Below are 21,503 nucleotides of genomic sequence, written 5' to 3' on the forward strand. Positions count from 1 at the left end.
TGCTGCATCTGGCTTTAACTTCATTCTGCCAAAGAAAGCCAGAGCTGGACAGTATTTAAAGCTGTAATACCACAGTTTAACCAGGGACTGTTGCAATTGAGGAAAAAATATCTCAGTGTAGAACTAGTCTCAGTTCCAAACACAGCATAGGCAAGTGGTTTAAAACTCAACATTAAAAAAACTAAGATCATGGCATCTGGTCCCATCACTTCATGGCAGATAGAAGGGGAAAATGTGGAAACAGTGACAGACTTTATTTTCCTGGGCTCCAAAATCACTGCTGATGGTGACTGCGGCCATGAAATTAAAAGATGCTTGCTCCTTGGAAGGAAAGCCATGACAAAGCTAGACAACATGTTAAAAAGCAGAACCATTTCTTTGCTGACAAGGTTCTGATTTTTCCAGTATCATGCATGGATAAGAGAGTTGATCCATAAACAGGAGGCTGAGCGCCTAAGAATTGATGCTTTTGAAATTAGTTTTTGAAATTAGCTTTAACATTTTAGGGCTAGGGAAAACCCTTGGGGAGTCCCTTGGACTGCAAGGAGATCAAAGTAGTCAATCCTAAAGGAAATCAACCCTGAATATTCATTGGAAGAACTGATGCTGAAGCTGAAGCTCCAATACTTTGGCCACCTGACGCACAGAGCCGACTCATTGGAAAAGACCCTGATACGGGAAAGATTGAGGGAAGGAGGAGAAGGGGGTGACAGGATGAGATGACTGGATGGCATCACTGACTCAATAGACATGAGTTTGAGCAAATTCAGGGAGATAGTGAAGGACAGGGAAGTGTGGCGTGCTGCAGTCCAAGGGGTCACAAAGAATTGAACATGACTTAGCATATGAAAAACAATAGCAATTGTATCTTTAAAATGAAAAAATGGGAGATTAACTTTATCTAGAGTCATGGGAATTTAAAATATACAATTATAATTTTTATTCTTTTAAAAATATTTCCTGTTTAAAAATATGTTTTTTAATGGAAAGTCTTCCTTAATGACCTAAAATATACATATATGTGTTTGTATTATTTAGGTGACACAGAGGCACGCTTTGCTTGTGATAGTGAAGGGATTCCCCCAAGGGATGAAATGATCAAATTGTATCTTTCCTCTGATGACTTGGTAAGGTCCATTACTAATAGCATGTGTTTTACAATCCCTTGTACTCCTTTTAAGTCCAAATGTGAAACCAGTAGCACTGTACTCTTTTCAAGTATCTTCTACCATTTTCAGACTTCAGGAGGTGAAATTAGATATAAATAATTATCCTTTCTATTTCATTTCCCTTGGATCAAGTGAAATATTTCATTTAACCATTGAGCACTCTGGGTAGTTTGCTTTCTTTTTTTTTAAGATGCCTCCTTCCTCTTTTTAAAAAAAGATTGGCTGTAACAATCTTCATTTTTTATGAATCTAATTTGTTCATTTGAAGTTTGACAGATGTAGCCTGTTAGAGAAAGAACATTACCTCACATGAACTTGGGAAAGAATCTTTTCCTTTCATAACAAGTACCACATTGCAGTTGTCATTTTGGGTAAGGGTTATTTGATTCCTTTGATTCAAATAATGACAAAGTTTAAAAAGCACAGCAAAATAAAATGTTGTTAAGATAGTCATGAAGCAAATGCTAACAAAAATATAAGTTAGTGAAAATTGCACAGATTGTCTAAAAATCCATGATAAATACAACAAAGAAAAATGCTCCATAAGGACAAATACGTTTATCCTAAAGTCTGCTTTGACTTAGTTCCCCATTCCTTCTTGATATGCCAAACATATATTTAATTTTTTATTTTCAGCTCTTATGAAGTTCATGACATTTGAGTCACACATGTCTTTCCTGTTTGTGATTGAATATTATGGGAAATGAAGAAGGAAATGGCAACTCACTCCAGTATTCTTGCCTGGGAAAGCCCATGGACAGAAGAGCCTGGTGGGCTACAGTTCATGGGGTTGCAAAGAGTCAGACATGACTGAGTCTCTGAGTACATATTTTAGAAAAGAAATGGGCTCTAGAGAAAGAGAGACTTATAGAACTGGGGTCAAATTTCGGTTCTACCATACATGGGCTGTGTGGCCTCGGGCAGCCTCTCTAATCTTCAGTTTTGTCCTTTGTGAAGGCGAATTATAACCTAGTTTTTGGATAGCTGTAATGTGCTAATTCTAGAAGGGGCTTCCCTCATGGCTCAGCCAGTAACAAATCTGCCTCAATGCAGGAGACCTGAATCGAATCCCTGGGTTGCAAAGATCCTCTGGAGGAGGGCATGGCAACCCACTCCAGTATTCTTGCCTGGAGAATTCTATGGACAGAGGAGCCTGGTGGGCTACAGTCCATGGGGTCAAAAAGAGTCAGATATGACTGAGAGATTAAGCACATCACAGCACAGTTCTAGAACAGGAATTAGTAGAAATAATAGTTAACATTTATAAAGTATTAACGTGTGTCAGGCATTTTTCTAAGCATTTTCATGTTCATTATAACATTTAATCTTCTTTAAGATAAGTACTATAGGGAAGTACTGAACCTCCCCTCTTAGGTTCTGTGGCTGGGCCCTGTAAAATAAACTGACAAAAGACAGATTGAGCAGGAGATAAATATGAACTTTGGGAATTCCCTGGCAGCCCAGTGGTTAGGACTCAGCACTTTTACTGCCATGGTCTGGGCTGAATCCCTGATTGGGGAACTAAGATCCTGCAAGCTGCAGGGCACAGCCAAAAATAGAGAAAAGTTTATTTACATGCAATGCACATACGCATAGGAGAACTCAGTGATGAGTAACTCAAAGGGGTGCTTAGAATTTGGAGTTTATATACCATCTTAACAAACAGCAATAAATTGTGGAGAAGTGATAACACCTTTGTATTTGGGGTTATCTCCCGGTTAACCTGGAGAAGGCAATGGCATCCCACTCCAGTACTCTTGCCTGAAAAGTCCCATGGACGGAGGAGGCTTGTGGGCTGCAGTCCATGGGGTCGCGAAGAGTTGGACATGACTGAGTGACTTCCCTTTCACTTTTCACTTTCATGCATTGGAGAAGGAAATGGCAACCCACTCCAGTGTTCTTGCCTGGAGAATCCCAGGGGACCCAGTTAACCCCCTTAGTATACAAATCCCATTAGGTCAAGGATTTTTGCCTGTTTTGTTCACTTCTGTTTCCCCAGCACCTATGATACTGCCTGCTTCATGGTAAGGGCTCAGTAAATATCCTTGGAATGAATGTTTCCTCATTTTATAGATAGGGAAACTGAGATTCAGATAGGTAACTTGCCCAAAGTGACCTCTACTAAGAGAACCAAATGAGATGAAGCTCATCTTATCTGTACTGATTTTCAAGAAAATCCACCATTTATGATCACTACCTTTTCATTTACCTTCTCACAACTGGGAAATATTCAATAAAAATGCAGTGAAATGATTTTGCTTCATACACTTGCTTCTTTTTTATTTAGACACAAAATAATGATGTTAATAAAATATAAATTTCTACATGTGATAGCATTAGGCTTTGATTTTATGTTTATCAAATATAATAACTTTATGACCATTTCTATGACAGAAAATATTATTATAGGATGTATTGAAATCTGTTATGACACTAGCATAATAGCTTACTGACTTTTGAAAAGTGTACTTTTCAAAATAGATTTTTTTTAAGTTAGACTAGAATTACTAGAGATAGTAATCTTTAGCAGCATCTACTTTTCATAGATTTCTCCTCACTTTTAAATTAATGTAAAACATGCTTCCCTTCATTAAATTGTCACTACTTGCTTTTGTTTTTCTCTTTCCCAAAGAAAATCCAGTGTTTTTTCCAATCTGAAGTTGAGTTTACTACAAAGGAGTTTCTCAGCGTATTCACATCAGCAGGACTTGCTCCCAGCCTGGAAATCATAAATAGTACATACACGGGGGTCTTCCACTTTAATTTAACTCTGGTAATTACATTTTATTTTATTCTATGATATATTATTAACAAGAATACTGTTCCTTTTAGCATGTGTTTTTAAAAACAGCTAATCTGGCAATATGGTTTAAATCCAATAATACATTGCTATACTTTTTACTTTAAACAGTGATATTCTTTTAAGAAATTAAGAGAAGAAAAGAAAAAGATTCGTATTTTTTATTCACATATTCATTATTTCTACTGCTATTCATTCTTTTCTGTAAGTATAAGTTGACATTTGGTGTCATATTCCTTCAACAATGAAGAACTTTTAGCATTTCTTACAGAGCAGGTGTACTAGCAATTAATTCTCTGGATGTTTTTTGCCTTTGAAAATGTCTTTATTTCATTTTGGGTGGAGTGACAGAGGGTAGCAACTTTATTAAGATATAATTTACATGCCATACAATTTGCCTTAAGTGTACAATTAAATGGTTTTTAGTATATTCACAGAGTGCAACCCTCACTACTATCTAATATTAGAACACTTTCACCACTTCCAAAAGACAACCCATACCCATTGACAGTCACTCCCCATTACACTTTCTGCTCCCCAGTATTAAGCTACCACTAATGTACTTTCTGTCTCTCTGGATTTGCTTATTTGAACATTTCATTTAACTGAAACTGTATAATATGCAGTATTTTGTGAATGGCTTCCTTCAATTATAATATTTTCAAGGTTCGTCATGTGATAGCATATATCAGTACATAATCCTTTTTAATGACATTATATTATGATCTCCTTCATGGATCACAGGCTTGTGATCCATAAGCTTGCATAACTCAATGAAGCTATTAGCCATGCTCTGCAGGGCCACCCAAGAAAGTTATAGTGAAGAGTTCTGACAAAATGTGGTCCACTGGAGCAGAAAATGCCAAACCAATCCGTAGTCTTGCCACAAGAATTCCATGAACAGTACAAAAAGGCAAAAAGATATAACCAGAAGATAAGCCCCCTAGGTTGGAAGGTGTCCAATATGCTACTGGGGAAGAGTAGAGGGCAATTATGAATTGCTCCAGAAAGAATGAAATGGGTGGGCCAAAGCGGAAATGACACTTGGGGAAAGTAAAGTCTGATGCTGTAAAGAACAATATTGCATAGGAACCTGAAAGTTAGGTCCATTAATCAAGGTAAATTGGATGTGGTCAAGCACTGAACATTGAGTTCACCAGCAAGATGAGATGGCAAGAATGAACATCTTAGGAATCCGTGAACTAAAATGGATGGGAATGGGATGGGAATTAAATGGGTCATTTAATTCAGATGACCATTATATTTACTACTGTGTGCAAAAATCCCTTTGAAGAAATGGAGTAACCCTCATAGTCAACAAAAGAATCTGAAATGCAGTAGTTGGGTGCAATCTCAAAAACGACAGAATGATCTCATTTCATTTCCAAGGCAAACCACTCAACATCACAGTAATTCAAGTCCAGGCCCAACCACTAATGTCAAAGAGGCTGAAGTTGACTGGTCATATAAAGACCCAAAACAATATCTAGAACTAACACACACACACACACAAAATGTCCTTTTCATCATAGGGGATTGGAATGCAAAAGTAGGAAGTCAAGAGATACCTGGAACAGCAGGCAAGATTGGCCTTGGAGTACAAAATGAAACAGGGCAAAGGCTAACAGAGTTTAGTCAAGAATATACACTGGTCATAGCAAACACCCTTTTCCAATAACCCAAGTGATGACTCTACACATGGACATCACCAGATGGTCAATACTGAAACCAGATTATGTTCTTTGCACCTAAAGATGGAAAAGCTCTAGACACTCAGCAAAAACAAGACCTGGAGCTAACTGTGGCTTAGATCATAAGCTCCTTATTGCCAAATTCAGACTTAAATTGAAGAAAGTACGGAAAACCACTAAGCTGTTCAGGTATGACCTAAATCAAATCCCTAATGATTATATAGTGGAGGTGATGAATGGATTCAAGGGATTAGATCTGATAGAGTGCTATGAAGTGAAGAGCTATGAGTGAAGAGCTATGGATGGAGGTTTGTAACATTCTAATGGAGGAAGTGACCAGAATCATCCCCAAAAAAGAAATCTAAGAAGGCAAACTGGTTGTCTGAGGAGGCTTTACAAATATACGAGAAAAGAAGAGAAGTGAAAGGCAATGGAGAAAGGGAAAGATATACCCAACTGGGGCATCCCTGGTGGTTCAGTTGGTAAAGAGACTTCCTGCAATGCAGGAGTCCCAGGTTTGATCCCTGGGTCAGGGAATATCCCCTGGAGAAAGAAATGGCAACCCACTCCACTATTCTTGCTTAGGAAATCCCATGGACAGAGGAGCCTGGCAGGTTGCGGTCAGTGGGGTTGCAAGTGTCGGGCATGACTTAGCAACTAAACCACCACCACCACGATACACAACTGAATGCAGCATTCCAGAGAATATCAAGGAGAGGTAAGAAGGCCTTCTTAAATGGACAATGTAAAGAAATAGAGGGAAACAGTAGAATGGGAAAGACTAGAGACTGCTTCAAGAAAATTGGAAGGACTTCTTTGGTGGTCTAGTGGTTAACAATCTGCCTGCCAATGTAGGGGACCCTGGTTTAATCCTTGGTCCAGAAAGATCCCACATGCTGCAGAGCAACTAAGCCCATAACTTTTTAGCCTGTGCTCTAGGCCCCTTGGAGAAGGCAATGGCAACCCACTCAAGTATTCTTGCCTGGAGAATCCCAGGGACGGGGGAGCCTGGTGGGCTGCAGTCCATGGGGTCGCTACGAGTCGGATATGACTGAAGCGACTTAGCAGCAGCAGCAGCAGCAGCAGCTAGACCCCTAGAGTCACACCTGATGAAGCCCATGGGCCCTAGAGCCCGTGCTCCATAAGAAGAGAAGCCACCACAAAGAGAACCCGAGGCACCACATCTAGAGAGTGGGCCCTGCTTGTCAGAACTAGAGAAAGCCTGTGTGCAGCAACAAAGACAGAGCTCAACCAGAAGTTAAAAAATTAATAAATGAAAATTTTAAGAAATAAAATGAAAATTGGAGATATCAAGGGGACATTTCATGCAAGGATGGGCATGATAAAGGACAGAAATGGCAAGGACCTAACTGAAGCAGAAGAGATTAAGAAGGATGGCAAGAATACACAAAAGAACTATACAAAAAAAAGGTCTTAATGACCCAGATAACCATGATGATGTGGTCACTCACTTAGAGCCAGACGTCTTGGAGTGTGAAGTTAAGTGAACCTTAGGAAGCAAACAAAAGTAGTGGAGGTGATGGAGTTCCAGCTGAGCTATTTCAAATCCTAAAAGATGATGCTGTTAAAGTGCTACGCTCAATATGTCAGTAAACTTGGAAAACTCAGCAGTGGCCACAGGACTGGAAAAGGTCAGTTTTCATTCCAGTCCCAAAGAGCATGCCAAAGAATGTTCAAACTACCACACGTTTGCATTCATTTCACATCCTAGCAAGGTAATGCTCAAAATCCTTCAAGCTAGGCTTCAACAGTATATGAACCAAGAACTTCCAGATGAACAAGCTGGATTCTTTCCATTTATTTAGGTTTTCTTGAATTTCTTTCAACAAAGTTTTGCACTTCTTTTGTTAAATTTATTTCTAATATTTCATTCTTTTTGATGCTGTTGTAAAGAAAATTGCTTTCTTATTTTCATTTCCAGATTGTTCTTTGCAAGTATATAAAAAATACAATTAATTGTTGTATCTGATGTCCTGAAAACATACTGAACTCACTTATAAATTCTAGCAGGTTTTTAGTGGTCACTCTAATTTTTGAAAGACTATTTTGTAAGATGTAGAGTTTCTGAGTGATTTCATTTGCTTTAAGCATTTTGAATATGTCATTCTGCATTTTGAATATGTCACCTGACATCATTTTTCCTGGATGAGAAGCAAACTGTTAATTTTGTTATTGTCCCCTGTATGTAATGTGGCGTTTTCCTGTTAGTGCTTTTAAGATGTTCTTTTTGTATTTACTCTGATTGAGATTCTCTAGCCTATTTGGATTGTAAGTTTACAAAATTTTAAAAGTTTTCAGCCACTACTTCTCCAAAGAAATGCTCTACCCCTTTCTCTCTTTTCCTGCCTGGGACTCTAACTGGGCACATTTTTTTTTTATAATAGTAAAAGATGTTTATCAGTTTTCACAATCAACAGCCAGACAAAAAAGTAAAAGATTATTACGATTGCAAGCCATAATGGGAACATGATTAACTTAACAATATAAAATAATTACATACAATCTGGGGGTTGTCAAGCAGAGTGATGTGGTAAGTGAAAGTGCATACATGCAACATGTTTTCATCCACCCAGCCAGTCTATGTCTTTTGGTTGGTGCATTTAATCCATTTACATTTAAGGTAATTATCAATACATATGATCCTATTACTGTTTTCTTAATTGCTTTGGGTTTATTTTCTTTTCTTTTAATTTAATTTTATTTTATTTTTAAACTTTACATAATAGGGTTTATTTTCTATAGATCTTTTCCTTCTCTTGTATTTCCTGCCTGGAGAAGCTTCTTTAGCATTTGTTGTAAAGCTGGTTTGGTGGTGCCGAATTCTCTTAATTTTTGCTTGTCTGGAAAACTTTTGATTTCTTGATCAAATCTGAAGGAGAGTCTTGCTGGGAAGAGTATTTGTGGTTGTATGTTCTTCCCTTTCATCACTTTAAATATATCATGTCATTCCCTTCTGGCTTGTAGAGTTTCTGTTGAGAAATCAGCTGATAACCTGATGGGAGTTCCCTTGTATATTATTTGTCATTTTTCCCTTGTTGCTTTTAATATTTTATCTCTGTATTTAATTTTTGTCAGTTTGATTACTATGTGTTTCAGTTTGTTCCTCCTTGGGTTTATTCTTCCTGGGACTCTCTGTGCTTCCTGGCCTTGGTTGACTATTTCCTTTCCCATGTTAGGGAAGTTTTCAGGTATTATCTCTTCAGATATTTTCTCAGGTCCTATCTCTCTCTCTTCTTCTTCTGGGAGCCTATAATGTGAATGTTGGTGCATTTAGTGTTATCAGAGGTCTCTTAGGCTGTTTTCATTCTTTTTTCTATATTCTGTTCCATGGCAGTGATTTCCACCATTTTGTCCTTCAGGTCATTTATCCATTTTTCTGCCTCAGTTATTCTGCTATGGATTCTTTCTAATGTATTATTCATTTCTGTTTGTCTGTTCTTTAGTTCTTTTAGGTCTTTGGTAAACATTTCTTGCATCTTCTTGAACTTTGCCTCCATTCTTTTCCCAAGATCCTGGATCATCTTCACTATCATTATTTTGAATTCATTTTCTGGAAGGTTACCTATCTCTATTTCATTTAGTTGTTTTTCTGGGATTTTATCTTATCCCTTCATCTGTGACAAAACTTTCTGCTTTTTCATAGTGATTAACTTTCTGTGATATGGTTTTTGTTTCAGCTGCTGTGAAACTATGCTTCTTTTGCTTCTTCTGTCAGCCCTCTAATGGATGAGGCTAAGAGGCTTGTGTAAGCTTCTTGACAGGAGGGACTGGGAAAAACTGGGTCTTGCTCTGGTGGCCAGGGCCTTGCTCAGTAGTTTTAATCCAATTATCTGCTAATAGGTGGAGTTGCAGTCCCTCCCTGGTAGTTGTTTGGCCTGAGGTGACCCAGCCCTGGTGTCTATAGGCTCTATGGTAGGGTTAATGGTGAACTCCAAGAGAGTTTATGCCAAGTGCCACCGTCCCTTTGGTGAGCCCCTGCTGACCCAGGCCCCTACAAGAGGCCCTCCAACACTAGCAAGTAGTTTTGGTTCAGTCTCCTATGGGGTCACTGCTCCTCTCCTCTGAGTGTTGCTGCACCAAAATTTCGTTTGTGCCCTCAAAGACTGGAATCTCTGTTTCCCCCAGTCCTCTGGAAGGCCTATAATCAAACCCCACTGGCCCTCAAGGCCAGATTCCTGAGGATTCCCACTCCCTTTGTTGGATTGTCAGGCTTCCCAGCCTTCACAATAGTGGGGTTCAGAACCTTCACAATAGTGCGAGAACTTCTTTGGTATTATTGTTCTTCAGTCTGTGGATCACCCACCTGGCGTGTATGGGATTTGATTTTATCATGATTGCACACCTCCTACCATCTTGCTGCAGCCTCTTCTTTGGACATGGGGTGTTTTTTGGTGGGTTCCAGTGTCCTTCTATTGATGGTTATTCAATAGCTAGTTGCAATTTTGGTGCTCTCACAGGAGGAGATGAGGACATGTTCTTCTACTCCACCATCTTGAACCAAAAGCTCAATTGGGCACATTTTGGAAAATGTTTTATCAACCCACAGATCTCTATAGCTCCATCTATTTTCCTTTAATCATTTTATCCCTATTTAAGACTGAATAATCTCAGTTGTTATATATTTAAGTTCACTTATTCTTTCTTTGGCCCTTTCCAGCCACATCCTTCCTCCTGCTCCCCCATCCACAGCCCTTGACCCTTCCCAGCCTCCCCCCAACACAGGCCACCAGGAGGGCTCCTGAGACCCTCCCCCATGGCAAAAGTCTTCTTGCATGCGACTCATTCCACTGAGAGTAGGAGGGTGTAGGCTAGACCGTGGACTGCCAAACAGAGGCCTGAGGTGCAGGGAGGTCAGTGTACCTTAGTTTCTTCCTCAACAACAACTGAATTTTTATAGTATCTGAAAATTGACAGGACTTCCCTGGTGGCTCAAATGGTGAAGAATTTGCCCTCAATGCAGGAGACCAGGTTTGATCCCTGGGTTGGCAAGATCCTCTGGAGAAGGGAATGGCTACCCACTCCAATACTCTTTCCTGGAAAATCCATTGAGGACCCTGGTGGTCTACAGTCCACAGGGTCGCAAAGTGTCAGACACGACTGAGCGACTAACACACACAGTTAATATTTTATCTGTTACAGTTTTCAGCCTCATTATTTCCACTTGGTTTTATGATTTTATTTTTAATTTCAATACTGGATTTCCTATCCTTTCCCTCATTAACAAATTTTCCTTAAATCTCTTTGCATATTTGTAATAGCTTCTTTGAAGTCTTTGTCTGTATCTGAATTCATTCTGTGTCAGTTTATGGTTTATCTTTTTTTACCTGAATATTAGTTACATGTTTCTGTTTATTTCATATCCTGTTATTTTTGATAGAAAAGTGACATTGACAATAGTAAGCTGTAGCAACTCTGGATTTTGCTATGTTCTTATAAGAATTTGCTGTTGTTTTTGTTGGTAGTGATCTAAAATACTATTAATTGCCCTGGTGTTGCAGTCCTTTAATGGACCAGAACCTGGTGGTCCGGAGTCAATGATAAGAAAGCAAAAGACAGAAAGAAGCTAGTATTCCCTGGGTTATGCAGAGAACCAATAAAGAACCAATTCATATTTAAGCCCTAGGACAGGGCTTGTATCACTTACAGAGGCACAGGGTGTCCTCTTGAAGAGGTCCTGAATGCTGGGAGCGAGCTCCACCCATGACAAAGGTCATGAGGAAGGAGGCTCGGCATACGCAAAGGCAGGATTGAGCCTCAGGAGTCCCCCTGGAAATTCTCGAGCATCTACCCCCCCAAACCAGAGTCTGCCTACTTTCTGCTTTGTGCTTTCACCTACACCTCTGACTTTACGGGGGGCTGTCCCCCACTACCTCTCTCTGAAAAAAGAGTTAGCTTACAGCTCCAGTTAATAATTCCTGGGTGTGACAGTGTTTCAACCTACAAACTCCTTTGGAAGTCCTCTAGCCTGCCTGAATAGGTTTTTCCGGCCATATGTGATTGCTCAGAGCCTCCCAACTGTGAGAGGCATGAGATGTTCTAAACTGTCTAAATACAGATTCCTTTGAGCAGTTAAAAGATTGATTAGAAATTGTATTGGTGAAGGGATTTTCACTTGTCGGGCCAATGTTTGCTGCTAAGTTTCCATATCCCTTACCTGCTGTGTCCCTGGCAGTGTATTGATTAATATAATTGGTGTAAGTAGTAGCTTTAATGTTTGTAACCTGGGACGCTTGAGTTAATTCTTTTTCTTGTTATAGCCCACCACACCTTTGCTCTGTAGGAATGCAACTTTATCTAATGCTTTTTGGAGGCTGGCGCCTGACTTTAGAATAATCACCTTTAGAGAAAAATACGTTTCTTAAAATGTTAACAGGCCTCTGGGCCAGAAGATGATGTAAATCACCTAAACTTTTGCATATGATAAGTTTGCAGGAAGAAAGCCTGGCTTGCTGCATGACTCTACCCCTTCCCCCATTATCCTCTATGCATAACTTAAGGTATAAAAACTACTTTGGAAAATAAAGTGTGGGCCTTGTTCACCGAAACTTGGTCTCCCCGTGTCATTCTTTCTCTCACCTTCTGGCTGAATTATTCAGCCTCTTTTCTCCACTGAATTTCCTCACTGAGCTATCCTTATTTCAGCCTCTTTTCTTCACCGAATTTTCCTACTGAGCTATCCTTATTCTATTACTCTTTATATCCTTAATTAACGTTTAATTAAGCAGTTGTTTCCTGATCCTCGCCGACGCCGTCCCCACTTCGAATTCCCTGGACCCACCGGGGCTGGACCCTGGCACCTGAAAGCCCAGGCAGGAAAGTGAGCTTGGCAGGTTTCTATGCTCCAGAGAATTAGCTAGAGAGAGAGAAAAAGAGAAAGAAAGACACAGGGACCCAAGTTTCTAGTGAAACAAGTGTATTTTATTAGCAGAAATTCAGGCTTATATATCTTTAGTAAAATGACTACTCAGCCATTACAAAGGATGAAATCCCATCAATTGCAATAAAATGGATAGTCTAATACATACAAGGTTGCTGATGCTGAAAAGAGTCATTGAAGGGAGGTGCTGAGAGGAATCCAGGCAGGTCCCTTTCCCATGATCTCAGTCCTGAGAACTGCGTGCAGCTCTACTCGTTCCCAGAATAGGAACTGATAAGGAACAGAGAATCCTTGAGAAATGGCACACAAAGGAAGAAAAGTGCAACATACTGGATTCCTTAAAGTCGAACATCCCCTGACACCCTGGCGCAAATTGCAAATGGTCTTACCTATGGTTTCAGCAGCTAATATGTCTACTTAGTTCTTTTAGTTTCCACTGCTGATTTTTTTTTTTAACATGGCCTTCTGAGGCTCTCTCCTGCACTTGTGTTGCCCAAGAATTTGGAAAGAATTTATATTTAACTCTTGTTGTTGTTCAGTTGCTTAGTCATGTCCTACTCTTTGTGACCCCATGCACTGCAGGATGCCAAGCTTCCCTGTCCTTCACCATCTCCCAGAGTTTGCTCAAATTCATGTCCATTGAGTCAGTGATGCCATCCAGCCATTTCATTCTCTGTCACTCCCTTCTCCTTTTGCCCTCAGTCTTTCCTAGCATCTGTGTATTTTCCAATGAGTCGGTTCTTCCCATCAGGTGGCCAAAATATTGGAGCTTCAGCTTCAGCACCAGTCCTTCCAATGAATATTCAGGGTTGATTTTCTTTTGGATTGACTGTTTTGATCTTGCTGTCCAAGGGACTCTCAAGAGTCTTCTGCAGCATCACAGTTTGAAAGCATCAATTCTTCTGTGCTTAGCCGTCTTTATGGTCAAACTCTCACATTCTTATTTAACTCTTAGATCAATATTTTGCAGATTCCTTGCTCCTGGTATTTTCTTCTTAAATTTCTAAATTTTCTGTCAGCAGCAGGCTCTGTCCTCTGACACATAAGCCAGTAATGCTTCAGCTTTATGCTATCTGAGTTTGGCTGTATCATGTTCCATTTTGTGACTATATTCTTACATATTCATTACATATAACTTTATGTAATGAATACTTTAGTTATTTTTTAGTTATTTTCAATCTACTAATACTATCAAAAGTAATGATGAAAATATCCTTGAACACATTTCACACATATGTGAATATAATGTAAGCTAAATTCCCAGGAGTGAAATTTCTGGGTAAAGGATATTTGCATTGGATGTTTTTATTTAATTTAGGTTTTAAATATGGGGTAGACTATGCCAAAATAACTGTTGCTATCAAAATAGTAAGACACTGTTTTCTCACATCTTCTTTATTCAAGTACAGTGATCGGGTTTACTGGTTGATTGATATTCCCAGAGAAAACATTACAAAAAATACAGGTAAGAGTGATCTAAATTAATTATTTTACTCATGGGTATAGATTGCCAAATTTATCAAATAAAAATCATTTATCATGTTAAAAATTATGCTATATCATGTTAATGTCTCCTGGAATATTTGGGACATATATTTTACTAAAAGTTATTTAGTGATTCATCTGAAACTCAAATTTAACTGAGCTTCCTGTGTTTTATCTGGAAATTTATTATAGATGAATGGTTCTGATATACATAGCTTATATTATTCTTTATTTAAAGTAGACTCATTTTCTAGAACTTAAAATGTATAGTATTGAGAAATTCAGGTACTGATTAATTTTAATGAAATGGAAACATTAATTTAAAAATGTAATATATTATTTTATTGTTGGCTCTATTATTAAGTGCTATGTGGTAGCCTAGTTTACATGCTACTGTAAATATCTAAAGGAAAGGAGGAAAATGAAATTCCAGAAGGTGTGAATATTGAGTTAGTGGACTGGGCTAGTTGATCTTCAGGCATGAGATACAGACCCATAGTTTAAAAATCATAAAGGGTATATTATTCTAATTTGGTAGGTGCAAGAAACAGAAACCATCTTGACCTCACTAAAGGAAAAATACTAAATTTCTTTTTGTTGTGAAACCCAAAGACAAAAATGGAGCCAAACTATAGAAGGAATTAGAAGAAATGGAGAGCCGTCAAGAACCCAGGGAATATTTTCACCCTGTTTCTCTTATCTATATTTTATATACCTCTATATTTATTTTTCAATTTTGCAGATTAGTTTTCTAAAGCTGATTCATTGCTATCAAATTTTTATTTATATTTCCTAGGGGTCAGTCACTCCAGTACTCTTGCCTGGAAAATCCCATGGACAGCGGAGCCTGGTAGGCTGCAGTCCATGATGTCGCTAAGAGTTCGACACAACTGAGCAACTTCACTTTCATGCATTGGAGAAGGAAATGGCAACCCACTCCAGTGTTCTTGCCTGGAGAATCCCAGGGACGGGGTAGCCTGGTGGGCTGCCGTTTATGGGGTCGCACAGAGTCGGACACGACTGAAGCAACTTAGCAGCAGCAGCAGCCCAATTCAAAATTCCCAGAAAAGTGTCTTCAACTGCCCTAGAATTGATTGGGTACCTTCTTGTGTGCCAGTCAAACGTAGCAGGTGATGAGGAATTGGGGGAATCATACAGGTCAACCCTTCTATGGAAGAAGTTAAAGGATGAACCAAATTATGTGTCCTACAGAGTAAAAGGCAGGGGAGAAGTGACAGTAGGCAGAAAGAATGGAAAAGACTCTATATAAGGAATCATTGAAAATAAAAGATTGAAAAAGAAGCCCCCATGTTATAACAGCTAACTTAGATTACATCACTATTTTTATCCTTCATTCATCTCAGTTTTTTTCAAATTAATCTATTGGAATTTTTTGTGATTTTTGTTTCAAATAATTCATCCTGGAAATTCTACTCCATTAAAAAAGGAGCAAGGGAGTACAGTCTAATGATGGATTGTTCTGGTTGCTTGGCCTAATATTGACATTAGTTTGACAATTGAAGACGTGAAGATCAGTTGTTATTTTCACTTCTCCTATTTACAAATTTTAATTTCAGCAATACATTGATTTCTAAGATCACCTAGGGAGGAACAAGGGTGATCTGAAAATTTAAGTATTTTAGAGAAAGAGACCAAATAATATCTGCCTATCTTGATGCAACGTCTGGATTGAGTAAATAGAGATATATTTGAGCTCATAATGTAATGGGCTTCCCCTGTGGCCCAGCTGGTAAAGAATCCTCCTGCAATGCAGGAGACCTGGGTTCAATCCCTAGGTTGGGAAGATACCTTGGAGAAGGGAAAGGCTACCCACTCCAGTATTCTGGCCTGGAGTACAGGCCCCTGTACCCCCCTGTACAGTCCATGGGGTCTCAAACAGTGGGACATGACTGAGCAACTTTTACTTCACTTCACTTCATAATGTAATAGAAGAGGATGATCTCATATTAGTAATACACTAGAAATCAGGAAAGAAAATATTCAGGGGGAAGGAGACCATATTTGCTCATTCACTTTTTCCTCAATCATTTCTCATTTGCTACCATGCAATGAATTTGAGCATTGAAAGTGAAAGTGAAAGTTGCTCAGTCGTGCCCGACTCTGCAATCTCATGGACTGTATAGTCCATGGAATTCTTCAGGCCAGAACACTGGAGTGGGCAGCCTTTCCCTTCTCCAGGGGATCGTCCCAACCCAGGGATCAAACCCAAGTCTTCCTCACTGCAGGCGGATTCTTTACCAGCTGAGCCACAAGGTGTACATGTGAAATCTTGGAAAGGGCAGTTTATGTAGCATCAGTAACAAAGATAGCAAAATAATCTTCTTGGTAGTAGTAGAACCAGCACAGAGCATTTACTAAATTCTTATATTTACAGTGTGACTCTAAACACTTTATCTATCTTAATTCATTTATTACTCAGTAGGTGTTATGTATGCTTCCCAGGTGGCACCAGTGGTAAAGAACCTGCCTGCTACAGGGGATTGATCCCTGGGTCAGGAAGATCCCCTGGAGGAGGAAATGGCAATCCACTTCAGTATTCTTGCCTGGAGAATCCCATGGACAGAGAGGAACCTGGCAGGCTACAGTCCATTGGGTTGCAAAGAGTTGGACATGACTGAAGTGACTTAGAAGGCAGGCATGTGTTAGGTACTATTATTAGCTCCATTTTTTAATGATTTAACAGGCCTATGGATCTATATGGTGATTTGGTGATAACTGGAAAATGGGGAAGACAGTAAAAAGTAAAAAGAGTCTCTCCATTTATACTTCACAATTTGTTCCTTTTTTTCACCTTTAAGGTATACTTTACATTCAGTAAAATACACCCTTTTAAGTGCCTATCTCTATAAGTTGTCACAGTTGGGTAATCACAAATCAAGATTTAGAACTGTTCCATCATCCAATAAGATTATCCCACCAGTAGTCAACTCTTGTCTCCTGGGCCCTGGAAACCACAGATCTGTTCTCTGTTCCTATTGTTTTGTTTATTCCAGAGCATATAAATGGAATCATCGAATATGTAGCCTTTTGAGTTTGGCTACTTTCACTTAGCATAATTCATTTGAGATTTATCTGTTATAGTTTCTTTCATTTTCTTACTGGCTATTATTCCACTGTATAGATATACCTTAGTTTATTTTTTTGCAGGGCATTTGGAGTTTTTTTAGTTTTTGGCAATTATGAATAAAGCTACTATAGGCATTCTCATATAGATTCTTGTGTGAATACAAATTTTTGTTGCATTTGGCTACTACCACATAGTAGGATTACTGTGTTATACAATAAGTATGTTTAACTTTATAAGAAATTATCAAACTATTTGCAAAGTAGTTATATTATTTTTTACTTTCATCACCCAGTTATCTGGAGCCATGCCAGCACTTAGTATATGTAAGTGTATTTGAACACATGTATACATATGCACCCTGTGTATTTAACTTATATGCAGAGTACATCATGAGAAACGCTGGGCTGGAAGAAACACAAGCTGGAATCAAGATTGCCAGGAGAAATATCAGTAACCTCAGATATGCAGATGACACCACCCTTATGGCAGAAAGTGAAGAGGAACTAAAAAGCCTCTTGATGAAAGTGAAAGTGGAGAGTGAAAAAGTTGGCTTAAAGCTCAACATTCAGAAAATGAAGATCATGGCATCCAGTCCTGTCACTTCATGGGAAATAGATGGGGAAACAGTGGAAACAGTGTCAGACTTTATTTCTCTGGGTTCCAAAATCACTACAGATGGTGACTGCAGCCATGAAATTAAAAGACGCTTACTCCTTGGAAGTAAAGTTATGACCAACCTAGATAGCATATTCAAAAGCAGAGACATTACTTTGCCAACAAAAGTTCGTCTGGTCAAGGCTATGGTTTTTCCTGTGGTCACGTATGGATGTGAGAGTTGGACTGTGAAGAAGGCTGAGCGCCGAAGAATTGATGCTTTTGAACTGTGGTGTTGGAGAAGACTCTTGAGAGTCCCTTGGACTGCAAGGAGATCCAACCAGTCCATTCTGAAGGAGATCAGCCCTGGGATTTCTTTGGAAGGAATGATGCTAAAGCAGAAACTCCAGTACTTCGGCCACCTCATGCGAAGAGTTGACTCATTGGAAAAGACTCTGATGCTGGGAGGGATTGGGGGCAGGAGGAGAAGGGGACGACAGAGGATGAGATGGCTGGATGGCATCACCGACTCGATGGATGTGAGTCTGAGTGAACTCCAGGAGTTGGTGATGGACAGGGAGGCCTGGTGTGCTGCGATTCATGGGGTCGCAAAGAGTTGGACATGACTGAGCGACTGAACTGAACTGAACTGATACATATGTGTACATGCATGCTCAGTCACTTCAGTTGTGTCTGACTCTGCAACACCGTAGATTGTAGCCTACCAGGCTCCTCTGTCCATGGGATTTTCCTGGCAAGAATACTGAGTGGGTTGCCATGCTCTCCTCCAGGGGATCTTCCCCACCCAGGGATCTAACTGGAGTCTCCTGCATCTCCTGCATTGCCAGCAGATTCTTTACCACTGAGTCACCAGGGAAATCCATATATATGTGTATATTTATATAGTATGTATATAAATATATATACATTTTTAATATGTATCAATACATATGTATTTTGCTTTAGCCATTCTAATAGGTGTATCAGTTCGGTTTAGTTGCTCAGTTGTGTTTGACTCTTTGCGGACATAGGTGTATAGTGATATTCAATTATGTTCTTAATTTGCATGTGCCAAATAACTAATGAATTGAACATATTTTGGGGGGCTTATTTGCCATTTGGTGAGTTAACTATTCAAATTTTTTCAAGTTCTTTATATGTTCTGATATAACTCTTTTATCAGATATACAGTTTATAGATATTTTCTCTCAGGCTTATATTTTTAATCTCTTAAGAATGTTCTTTGTAGATCAGAGATTTAATTTTGATGAAGTCTAATTTATCAGTTTTTTCTTCCTATGGATTTTACTTTTGGCATCATAGCTAAGAAATCTTTGCCTGTCCCACATAAAAGCTCTAGAAGTTTATGGTTCTAGGTTTTGTATTTAGGCCTATGACTAAATTTAAGTTAATTTTTGCACATTATATGGACAGAGGTAAATATGGGGGAAATATGGATATCCATTAATTCCCATATCTTTGTCATAAAAAGCTATTTTGTCTCCAATGAGTTGCTATTTTTGAACTCTCTATCCTTTACCAATACCACACTTGATTACTTTAGCTTTATAAATAATAAGCTTATGAAAATGAAAGTGAAGTCACTCAGTCATGTCCGACTCTTTGTGACCCCATGGACTGTAGCCTACCATGCTCCTCTGTCCGTGGGATTTTCCAGGCAAGATTACTGGAGTGGGTTGCCATTTCCTTCTCCAGAGGATCTTCCTGACCCAGGGATCGAACCCAAGTCTACCCACATTGTAGGCAGACACTTTACTGACTGAGCTACCAGGGAACTAATAATAAGCTTATAGTGAGTAATAGTATCCCTTCAATGTTTTTCAACCTTTTTCTTTTGTTCCTTTAGTTCTTTTATCACTCCGTTGTAAATTTTACCATCAACTTCTTTAGTTCTGCAAAAAAAAATTTTTTTTAATCAGAATTTCATTGAATCTATAGATTTGTTAGGGAGAATTGACATCTTAACACTATTCAGTCTTCCAATCCATGGACTCAGTATATCTCTCCATTTATTTACATCTCCACTGATTTATTTCATCAGGGTTTTGTGGTTTTCAGTATAGAAATAGTACCTATACTTTTTAAAATTTTGTATCTAAGTATTTCATGGGTTTGGTATTACTTTAAATGGTTATTTTTAATATCTTAGTTTCCAATTGTTATTTGTTGGATTGTTGAAGAAGCAAGAGAGTTCTAGATAAACATCTATTTCTGCTTTATTGACTATGCCAAAGCCTTTGACTATGTGGATCACAACAAAATGTGGAAAATTCTGAAAGAGATGGGAATACCAGACCACCTGACCTGCCTCTTGAGAAATCTGTATGCAGGTCAGGAAGAATAGTTAGAACTGGACAAGGAACAACAGACTGGTTCCAAATAGGAAAAGGAGTACGTCAAGGCTGTACATTGTCACCCTGCTTATTTAACTTATATGCAGAGTACATCATGAGAAACACTGGGCTGGCTGAAGCACAAGCTGGAATCAAGATTGCTGGGAGAAATATCAATAACCTCAGATATGCAGGTGACACCACCCTTATGGCAGAAAGTGAAGAGGAGCTAAAAAGCCTCTTGATGAAAGTGAAAGAGGAGAGTGAAAAAGTTGGCTTAAGGAGAACATAGGCAAAACACTCTCTGACATACATCACAGCAGGATCCTCTATGACCCACCTCCCAGAATATTGGAAATAAAAGCAAAAATAAACAAATGGGACCTAATTAAACTTAAAAGCTTCTGCACATCAAAGGAAACTATTAGCAAGGTGAAAAGACAGCCTTCAGAATGGGAGAAAATAATAGCAAATGAAGCAACCGACAAACAACTAATCTCAAAAATATACAAGCAACTCCTCCAGCTAAACTCCAGAAAAATAAATGACCCAATCAAAAAATGGGCCAAAGATCTAAATAGACATTTCTCCAAAGAAGACATACAGATGGCTAACAAACACATGAAAAGATGCTCAACATCACTCATTATCAGAGAAATGCAAATCAAAACCACTATGAGATACCATTTCACACCAGTCAGAATGGCTGCGATCCAAAAGTCTACAAATAATAAATGCTAGAGAGGGTGTGGAGAAAAGGGAACCCTCTTACACTGTTGGTGGGAATGCAAACTAGTACAGCCACTATGGAGAACAGTGTGGAGATTCCTTAAAAAACTGGAAATAGAACTGCCTTATGATCCAGCAATCCCACTGCTGGGCATACACACTGAGGAAACCAGAAGGGAAAGAGACACGTGTACCCCAATGTTCATTGCAGCACTGTTTATAATAGCCAGGACATGGAAGCAACCTAGATGTCCATCAGCTGATGAATGGATAATAAAGCTGTGGTACATATACACAATGGAGTATTACTCAGCCATTAAAAAGAATACATTTGAATCAGTTCTAATGTGGTGAATGAAACTGGAGCCTATTATACAGAGTGAAGTAAGCCAGAAGGACAAACACCAATACAGTGTACTAACGCATATATATGGAATTTAGAAAGATGGTAACGATAACCCTGTATACGAGACAGCAAAAGAGACACTGATGTATAGAACAGGCTTATGGACTCTGTGGGAGAGGGAGAGGGTGGCAAGATTTGGGAGAATGGCATTGAAACATGTGAAATGTCATGTATGAAACGAGATGCCAGTCCAGGTTTAATGCACGATGCTGGATGCTTGGGGCTGGTGCACTGGGACGACCCAGAGGGATGGTATGGGGAGGGAGGAGGGAGGAGGGTTCGGGATGGG

General features: G+C 39.1%; 1 protein-coding gene across 12 annotated transcripts in view; it reads left to right on the forward strand.

Moving 5' to 3' along the window:
* Nucleotides 1–21,503, forward strand: part of CATSPERB (catsper channel auxiliary subunit beta) — a 187,038-nt gene that overhangs the window by 62,486 nt on the left and 103,049 nt on the right. For 11 of the 12 annotated variants that reach the window (XR_015149463.1, XR_015149462.1, XR_015149466.1 and 8 more), the window contains 3 exons: nt 1,039–1,127; nt 3,802–3,942; nt 13,963–14,023. Coding sequence is in view for 6 of the 12 variants with exons in the window: in XM_086363202.1 (XP_086219328.1) it covers nt 1,039–1,127; nt 3,802–3,942; nt 13,963–14,023 (291 nt within the window). In the remaining 6 variants the exon portion in view is untranslated. The remainder of the gene's footprint in view (nt 1–1,038; nt 1,128–3,801; nt 3,943–13,962; nt 14,024–21,503) is intronic. The other variant, XR_015149464.1, reaches the window with a different exon arrangement.

This window comes from Bos grunniens, chromosome 21 (assembly GCF_055505025.1).
Source record: "Bos grunniens cultivar Pamir isolate PY7600 chromosome 21, Bosgru_T2T1.0, whole genome shotgun sequence".
Taxonomy (NCBI): Eukaryota; Metazoa; Chordata; class Mammalia; order Artiodactyla; family Bovidae; genus Bos; species Bos grunniens.